Genomic DNA, 10,053 nt, shown 5'->3' on the forward strand with positions numbered 1-10,053 from the left:
ATTCATTCCAAACCATTCTAGCAATGGTACGGCCAGAGATACAGAAGCCAGAAATGTTAACGGCAAGCTACAACTGTGCGTTTTCTTGCAAGTGGTGCGTACCATAATTTTACACAAGTAAAAACATGTATGGGAAATATGTGTACGTTACCTGGGGAGATTTAACAATTTTGAATGAACATAAAACACAAGTAGGCAGGTAGAGCAGTACGTTGGTACGATAAAGATACAACAATTTTTGGAAAACTTTTTTTGATGAAGAACAGGTTTGAAACTGTAACAAAAATTCTATAATATAATTTACTATGTCTTTTAACACTGATTCTTGGCCATTTAATTTGCAAACGTTTATTTTGTCATATTCATTTAGAATGTGATAACCGATTTAAATTATCTTTGAATTTGCAAGACTTAACGTCCGTTTCGTTTTACGGTGTTGGGGGGGGGGGGGGCTAAATGTAAAACGACTGGATCTCCGTCATACGAGTGTGGTAGAGACTTCTATCTTTCTTGTCGAGTTGCAGGATAAAAATAACAGGTTAATGGCGCAGATTATCACCTTTATCCTGTTCATGAGGAATGAATGAATGGATGAATGGATGAATAATCAATGAATGTTTAACGACGCCCCAGCACACAAAGACACATTGGCTATTGGGCGTCATAAAAGTAAAGGATATTGAATTATTATTTATACCATTAGTAAAGAGCTGTGTGGAAAAGTACAATACAATACAAATATCAAGGTAAGTATATTAAGAAAAATTGTATAGAAATCAGTGTTTAAAAAAAACTTTAAAATTAATTCTGGGTGCAATTTTAACTCTAGGGACCTTCAAGGTCTTCTTGATCAACTCCCTACTCCCTTTATTATCATGGGAGATTTTAATGATAACCACACTTTATATTATTTAATGATAAAAGTCATATATACTTTTATCCTGCAAGTGGTTACTTCACATCCATTGATTTAACCCTATAACTTTGTCTTGATTTCTCTTGGGAAGTTTGTCCAGACCCTTGTGGCAGTTATCACTTTCCAATTATTTTGGAAAATGATGGACTGCTATCATTTGAATGGGCTCAGAGATGGAAGTGGAACAGATTAAGGATTCATGTGCATCCAAATACAATATTGTTACTGACTCACTTTCATGTCTCCAAACTCTACAATACATGAAATCGGAGATTCCTTAGTTGGGATGGTGATACAAAAGTAATTTTATCAATTGCCAATAAAGATGCTATATTTTGTTGGATACCCAGCCATGTTGGCCTTAAGGGCAATGAAAAGGCAGATTACTACTATTTGGCAACAGACAAAAATAGAACATGCCTATATTTTAACACTACCATACTGGCAGCTGCACAAAGTTCGAACCTTACTCATTCATTTTTCTTAATAACCAACAAGAAAGGTATACAGTAGAATCTCATTGGCTCGAACGCCCAAAGGGTCGAACCTACCGGTATTCTCGAACCAAGAACAAAGTCCCGATTTTTCTCTCTATTAAACCCCTTTATTTTGGTGCTGATTGGTCGAATACCCCTAGGGTCGAACAGAAGCTTTCTCTCGAACCAGTTTATTGGTCCGAACTGTAAAATTAAACATATTTAGCTCGAACGGCTACGTCTATCCGAAGAAATATAAAAAATAATTTACGTATAATTTTTTCGTCGACCCTTTAACGCTTATCGTGTTGTTTATTTAGCACCTGTCGATAATTATCTTTCAGGTACAGACAATTGTAATGCGATAATCGTTAGATGAATAACCTTGCAAGTAAAATCCAATCAACTCATGAGTCAATCGGACCATCTCGCCCAGCCAGTTTTAGGGAAACATGCGAGGTTGTCCAAATGATTTGTGTGTTACAGAAGCACCCGACAACGGCCGAATGCATGGTTCGAACAGACTTTGATGCACCGACAGTGTTCGAGCCAATGAGATTCTACTGTAATGTGGATTTTTCATACTTATTGTTGCTGTTCATAGAAGTAAATTTATCTGAAGATATGAACGCATTAAGATACAATGATTACACGTACCAGCTACAGAGCAAGATATCAAAATACACCAGACACCATGGTCTTTGCCACACTCGCCAGACCCAGCTTCGGTGTGTTTTTGGACCTAACTCGCTTTTCAAAAAGGTGATTTGTCACACTGCCATGAATTGTTCCACGCCTGTCGAAGTGCCATTTTATGGTAGACCAGACATATGCTGCTTTTGTGATTCTGAAGGAGTGCAGGTTAATCTTGATCTTAAGCAGAATCATAAGACAGTGTTGCCAGTGTGCGCCTCTTGCACCCAGGTGGGGAAAAACACCAGTGGTTCAACGGGCTTTTGAAATGGAAAAAGTGCTTCAGATGCCAAGTGCATCTCAGCCACCACCAGCCCCCCAATTTGTTTTGTTTAATTAAAAAAAAAATGTGTTCCAAAGTGGACAAATTAACATGTTTGTTCTGTGGGAAAAATAGTCAAACGGCAACGGTAAAATCAATCCTTGATATTTTGGAGCATCACTTGCCCTCTGGAAATGCAATAAAGATTCTTATTGGACTCGTTATGATTAAAATGAGTCATGGTCTCTTTTATCCAGGCTACCAACTTTCGTCTTATGCGAATCATGGACCTTCACTTGACTATATCCGAATGGGTGCTGTCCATGTTCAGAATGTTCAACTGCTATCAGTAGAATAGAGTTATAGCAATGTAGACATCGAAACTCTTGACTTCTTGCAGTAATCATTATACACTTTGAGAAAAAATCCTTACCTTTCTGATCAGTAGGCTCTAGAACACTTTGCGTAGGATTTTCATTTAATAGTTATTCTGGAAAATATCGTTATCAGTATAAACTCATCCACCATTACTAGCAGTTTCACTTTTTTTTTATTACACATGGATAATGTTTTTCGGTGGTAAGGTTCAATCTTGGATATCCTGTTGATGTCAATACGTCAGTTACTGAGCAGACAGGTGACTATTAAAGACATTTTCAGTGTATGATGATTACCGAAGATGTCAGGATCGGTTACCCATGGGAGCACAGCAGAGTTTTGGATGGTGTACATTGATATAATAGAACTCTACTAGGTTTTTAGCATAGAAGACAGGACCCATGATATTAACCTCTTCACACTCTTGAAAGAATGTGTCTAGTGTTCTTTGCCACTGATAGTCCCACCTATGGCAGGTATAAGTCTTTAGATCTAGCTAATTTGGAAACACGGGCCAAACGTTCATTAATTTCTGTGACCATGTAACCATGTTGAATTAATTTAATTTATATATGCAGTACTCTGCTGTTAGGGCCGCGAATCATATAACCGCTATATTCAATTAGATTGTCGCTCAAGCAATAGACGAACACGTAGGCCTATTTCAACATTAAAACAAACGCGGGGAGTACAGCAATGAACTGGATTGTGTACTAGAATAAATAGATTTATGGCTATACTATCAAGGGTTTTTTTTCCATTTTGGAACGAAAGTTCAATATTAAAACTTTATATTGAAACTAGTTTCTGGCATAATTGGTAATTCTCCCGAAGCATTTTGTATACCTTCTGCATAATTCCGAAACTTTTCAAATCGCTGACATGAGTCGAGTAAAGCTAGCGCATCGCATATGTTAAAAGGATCCGACACATATATCCGAAATCAAAATCTGAATTTGAATTTTGAATCAATGAATGTTTAACGACACCCCAGCACAAAAAATACATATCGGCTATTAAGTAAGTATATGAACATATTACATCTGAAATCATGTCCGTAAAACTAAGGATTACGGAGAACATCTCTCAAGATTCCCACACATCTTAAAGGGACACGCCCTAGTTGTTAACCATTACGCCGTTGTTTTTCGCTACTAAACCCATTTTCTCACAAATAAAATTGCACTTTACTTACATTTTATTATTTAGAATATACATTTCCATTCACCTGAAGTGTTTTTTTTTTTGGTAATCCTGGTGTTTGTAATACCACAAAATGCATTTTTCGTATTTCTTATACGTTTGAGAAAAAACCGTTGAGCAGACAAGTTCTAATCTATTTTTAGAGGGGATCTTCCCATTTCAACGTCACAGACGTTGGTATACCACGTGATCGTTATCATTTTGGTTCGATTTGTTTTCTCGTGCACGGTTCGCGCAATCAACATCCTATTTGTTGTCGTTTGCTTGTTGTTCATTTGTGAGGTTTTTCTTCACAGTTCGTGAACATTTTCATTAACAATAAAGTTCAGACTAGTAAGTATCTCAATACAAAACGTTACAAACCCTTAAAACCAATAGAACCCGGTGCCGAATACCAAATGTAGGCTAATTGCGGGTTTATATATAAAATTTATTATTTCAAACATGGTTAGTGACGGACTATCATTGTCGTCTTATTCCGATTCAAGTATCATGATTACTGCAGCAGCCACTTTCTCAAGAGAAGCACCCAAACTAATTCCTTTCGTTGTCCAGGACAGAACAGTTGGAACATGCCCAGGAGAGGTGAAAGGAACGCACCCCAAGTCTGTGTGCATTCTGGGAAATTCGTCGTGACATAGGCATTTCTGTGCTTCTAGCAACATCTACCGGTGACATCAGAATTCTAACTTTCAAAAATTATTTCAAGTAATTGGGACACGGGGATTCCCATGGTATTTATCGATATAAAACCTGCTTTTTCACTCTATTTTATAAAAACGTGATCTAAGTGTGTTACAGTTTTGTAAATTAACCAAAATTAGAATTAATTTTCGCGGGCTGAAACTAGGGCGTGCGACTTTAACACCAATAATACCTAGTGAAAACGTATTTAATTATGTTCTAAACCACAGGAAGACATAAAACATGCAAGTATATAAAGTAATCCAGTCTGATAAGGTCTCATGTTTGACCTCAGGTCAGAGAACCTTATACGGTAGTAATTTTGTGTCTTCACAGTTAAATAGTAACAATTCACCAGCCATTGTTTGTACTGTTTGGCGACCTGGTTTACTTCTTAAACTACTCAGAATGGGTATAGGAGGGAAATTCTACCAAATTTCGAAAACTATGTATAAATTATTAGTAAAAATTAACAACAAATTCACTGATAAGTTTTCATCAAGAATAGGAGTAAAACAGGGTGATAACTTAAGTCCCACTATGTTTAACATGACATTCATTAAAGGCAAATAACTTTGTACTCATGTCAAAAACCCAACAAGACTTACAAAATTAACACCTAGTGCCAAGAATGGCATTTAACCGTTGACCTAGCGAACACAAAATGTATGATTATCCAAAAGGAAAAGCAAATTACATTCCAGTATGGAATGGACGAAATCCAGAACACAAATGCATATATCTATATAGGCTGCACAATTAATAGTAATGAAGACTTGGTACAACCAAAACAAACCTTGCAGCCTTCAGAAATGCTTCTCTGGTTTACCGCCACCACACCAAATATATAACAAACTATTCCGATTCACTAATCAAATCGATCTTGCTCTATAACTGCGAAATCTGGGGTACAGAACTAAACAATAAAACAAAGACAACAGAACTCGGCGTTATTCTAAAGAAACAAAAATCACTAAAGAATTACAACATATTGCCTGTCTAAAATTTACGTTTTTAATATGTTAGGTAATCCGTAATTACACATTTGTCCTTAATGTGTTTGCATAGTTGAAGTGTTTCCGATTCTTTCAGTTTAGTTGTTAGGTATTTGTTCTAATTATTGCTAATGGTTGAACTTTTAGCATTTGATTTTATGTTTTTGTTTTGTTTTGAAGTGTAAGTGGATCAATACTATTATTTTCTTTTTTTTTATCAAACATGCATGGCGCATATTTTTTTTTTTTTTATCAAACATGCATTGCGCATAGGCATGCCACACCCTATGTTTTGCTGCACAGTATTGTATCATAGAGGATAACTACACACATTATCTTATGCTTTGCTGCTCAGTATTGCATCATAGAGGATAACTACAGACAACATTATCTACAGAAACTGAAAAATGTCAAGCATAGTACATAACCATGTAGACTTGCAACCGTTGAACATATCTGGAAAAACTTAATCTAAGACATCTCACCAAAATAAGAATTTATGCGCATAGCCTTGAAATTGAAAGAGGTCGATACCATAATATACCAAGACAGTCTTGTTTAGTACCAACTGCTGCTGGGTTGTCTACGAAACTTTACGTCATGGCGGGACCTTTTTTTGCGACGAATGGAATACCAACTGCTGCTGGGTTGTCTACGAAACTTTACGACCAAGTGGGAGCCCTTATTGCGACGACCCGAGTACCAACTGTTGCTGGGTTGCCTACAAAGCATTACGAAATTGCAGAACCTGTCACTGCGCCGAATGGGAAAACTGTGACGGCTAAGTCTTGCTTAGTACCAACTGTGGCCCTTATTGCGACGAATGGAGTACCAACTTATGCTGGGTTGCCTACAAAGCATTACGAAATGGCAGACGCATTTATGGCTATGAAGATTTACGACATGGAGTACTTTTTTTTTTTTTTTTTCTCTTTCACAATTTAGACCAATAGTCCAGTCTGTAAGATAAAATGAGCTGTTTTTTCCAGTTCGCCTCTCTTTCCATAGAGTTTGGTGTGTATGGCAGTTTCGATTGGCCACTCAGCTTGTCTCAGGTCTTGATGAATTGGACACGCCTGTAAGATGTGTTCTGCTGTTTGGTCTTCCAGGCCACAACTGCAGGTTGGTGTTGCTGCAAGTTTAAACTTTCTGAACATGTGAGCATTCAGTCGGTTGTGGCCTGTCCGGAGTCTCAACAGAGTTACTTGTTCCAAGCGACTGAGAAGGTGGTAATCATCTTGTTCTGTCCTGGGTCTGTTGGCTGCCTTTATCAAGGTTTTCTTCTCTGAGAAGCTAATGTTGTTGCTGGGCTGTACATGATTAGCTCCTAGCTTGGCTAGCCTGTCTGCTTCCTCATTTCCTGGAATCCCACAATGTGCTGGGATCCACTGTAGAGCTACTCGTCTTTCCTTTGCTACCTCTTGCATGGCTTCATTCAGGTGAGGAAGTTTTTCCCCTTGCAAGGCTTGTAGGACTGAGAGAGCATCTGTGAGGAAGACAACTTGTTGACAGTCTTCTTTTGCATCCTTGATCATTGTAGCAGCCTGAATAAGTGCATGGGTTTCTGCATTGTAGTTGGAACTGTGGGTGCCGGTTGGTACTTTTGCAGTTAGGGTATTTCTTGAAGGGAGCTTGATAAATATGCCTGCCACAGCATTTGTTGACGAACCATCAGTGTATGCATGGATCCAAGATTCTTCTGGGTACCGGTCACTGATCATAGCCATTGCCAGTGACCGTTTGACCAGGTCGTTTTGGGAGTCTGCTGAAGCTAACTGTGGGACAGACATGCTGATCTGTAGATTGGCTTGTTCATCATTCCATGGTTGTGGAAGATCTGTTGGGCAAAATGGAAGTGTCTTTGGTAACGGGTTAGCTTGGTGTTCTCTAGTAAGTCTTCTGCTTTGGTGGATGAAACTGCTACGTTTGAGACGATTCTTTGTCAGACCATCCATTCTTTGTTTCATTGGATGATTGGGCAGGTACCTGAATTTCTCTGCCTGGATCATGATCTTGGCATCTCTCCTCTCACCGAGGGGTTGTATTGCTGCAGTTTTTTCCATGTCTTTAATGGGTGTAGACTTCATGGATCCCGTTATGATTCGCAGAGCTTGGTTTTGAACCTTGTCTAAAGCTTGCTGGTTGGTCTTTGCAGTGGTTGACCAGGCTGATGAACCGTATTCAAGATGCGGCCGTACAGTTCCTTGATATACTCTCTTGAGGATTGTCTCATTTGCTCCCCAGCTAGTTCCTGCTAGTTTCCGCATGATGGCTAATTTGCATCTGGCTTTTGTCTCTGCCTTTTGAATATGTGGTTTCCAAGTTTGTTTCTTGTCGAAGGTGACCCCAAGGTATGTTACTTCATCTGCATGTTTCAGTGGAGTGTTCCCAATTTTGATTGTTCCTGCTTTTTTCTTTGGTGATAGAGTGAAGAGTGTGGTAGAAGACTTGTCTTTATTGATAGCCACACACCATTTTTCTGACCAGGCTGTCAGGTCGTCTGCTGCTATCCGCATTCTGTAGGTGGCAGTAGTGGCATGCTCTTCCTTGCACCACATCACCAAATCATCGGCATAAAGGGCAGCTTGTATTCCATTGGGAAGTTCCTGCACAAGGTCATTGATGAAGATTAAGAAAAGTGTAGGTGATAGGACTCCTCCCTGTGGGACCCCATGTCGCAAAAGTATTTTCTTGCTTTCTTTTATGTCTGTCAACTGTGACCCTTGCTCTACGGTTGTGAAGATATGAATGATCGGATCCACGCAAGCATGTTTCCAGATATGCCGCTTCTCTGTAGCTTGACGATGAGGCCATCCGTCCATACTTTGTCAAATGCCTTTTGCAGATCTATCCAGGTGGCTAACACATGTTTTTTTTCTTGGAATGCATCTTCAACTTCTTGAGCAAGATATGCTGTTTGGTCTTCAGTGCTGTGAAACTGTCTGAAGCCTGACTGTTCAGGGGACAGGATGTTCTCAGTTTCCAGATACCATTGTAGGCGTTGGTTGATTATCCTCTCCACTGTCTTAACAACACAACTGGTTAGGCTGATTGGACGGTAGCTTTCAGCTTTTTTTCGGTCTTTTCCTTTCTTGTAAATAGGGATCATAGTAGCCTCTCTCCAGATTTGTGGAAGGACCCCATTTTCCCAACTGTGATTGAAGATCTCCAGTAGTTTGTTGACTGCTGCACTGCCAATGTGAGTTAGCATCTCATTGGTGATCAAGTCTGGGCCTGGTGATTTCCTATTCTTCAATTTCTTTAGAGCTACATGTAACTCATGCAGTGTGATAGGCTGTTGCATGGGTCCTGTTGGAGTGGCGTTTATTGATCTCTCCCTTTGTTCTTTTCTTGCTTCTCTTTGCTGTTCGACAGTTATGTGTATGCTGCTCTGTTCTTCATAATTGTCAGCTAAGCGATTTGCTGCTTGTTTGCCTATAATCATTTCTCCATTATCTTCCAGTGTTATCCTCATCATTAAGTTGTCTTGTGAGTCTCCATAGTTTGCTTCCATCTCTCTCCATATTTAGAGCTGCTGTCTTTTCTCTCCAACTTTTTCTTCTTGCCTGTATTTTTGCTTTGAGATATTTTGCTTTCGCCTGCTGAAGCTTCAGGTTGTTGTCATGTGAGGGTTGTTGTCATGTGAGGGTTGTTCTTCAGCCTTTTTCCTAGATTCAGAAATGTCATCCTGTAGTTTTTGAAGGTGGTTAGTCCAGTAGGGTTTGTAGTCTTTTCTAGCACCTCTTGGGATTGTCTCATGGGCTGCCTGAAGGATACATGCATTAAATTCCTTGACAACATGGTTGATATCCCTTCCTTTCACTTGCAAATTCTTTATCAGAGTGCTTGTTCGATGTCTGTAGATACCCCATTTTGCCTTCTTATAGTTCCAGCGTGGAAGTGGAGACTGAATGCTGATTTTTCTGTTGACAGTGAGGATTATTGGTCTGTGGTCACTGCCTCCTAACTGCTCTCCAACTTCTCTTTTCATATCTCTCTGGATGTCTTCGGTGCAGAAAGCAAGATCTGGAGTGGAGGTGGTGTGCCAACATCTGGAGTAAAACGTTGGAGTGTCATTTGGGTTGTTGACTAGAATCAGTTGATTTTCATCTTGCCAAGTTTCCACTTCTTCTCCACGTCGATCTATGTGGTTGTATCCCCAGCTCTGTGAATGGCTGTTGAAGTCACCAACTGCTATGAAGTTTGCTTGAGATACCTCTATGGTGTCTAAGGACAGTGGTCGATCATTGGGACAGTAAAAATTTAGGATTTGTAATTCTTCTGCATTTGTTTGACCTTGATCATTTGATATTCAGAATCCTGCATGTGCACTGATGTCTCATAACATGGATGTTGTTCCTGATGAGTGTCAGAATTCCTCCTTTATGGCGGTTTGTTCTGTCAGATCTGAAACATTGGTAGCCTCTGATTTTGAAAGCTTTGCTG

At 39.3% G+C, this 10,053-nt stretch overlaps 1 protein-coding gene across 1 annotated transcript; it reads right to left on the reverse strand.

Annotated features, from left to right (window-relative positions):
- Positions 1-6,548: 6,548 nt before the first annotated feature.
- LOC121368899 lies at positions 6,549-8,123 on the reverse strand. The gene has a single exon (XM_041493656.1). The coding sequence runs from the start codon at positions 8,121-8,123 to the stop codon at positions 6,549-6,551; it is 1,575 nt and encodes a 524-aa protein (XP_041349590.1).
- Between the last annotated feature and the right edge of the window lie 1,930 nt (positions 8,124-10,053).

Source organism: Gigantopelta aegis, chromosome 3 (genome assembly GCF_016097555.1).
Source record: "Gigantopelta aegis isolate Gae_Host chromosome 3, Gae_host_genome, whole genome shotgun sequence".
In the NCBI taxonomy this organism is placed as follows: domain Eukaryota; kingdom Metazoa; phylum Mollusca; class Gastropoda; order Neomphalida; family Peltospiridae; genus Gigantopelta; species Gigantopelta aegis.

What these genes read in the sequence shown, in the direction of transcription:
- LOC121368899 (XM_041493656.1), bottom strand. Translation starts at nt 8,123, where the DNA reads ATGCGGATAGCAGCAGACGACCTGACAGCCTGGTCAGAAAAATGGTGT.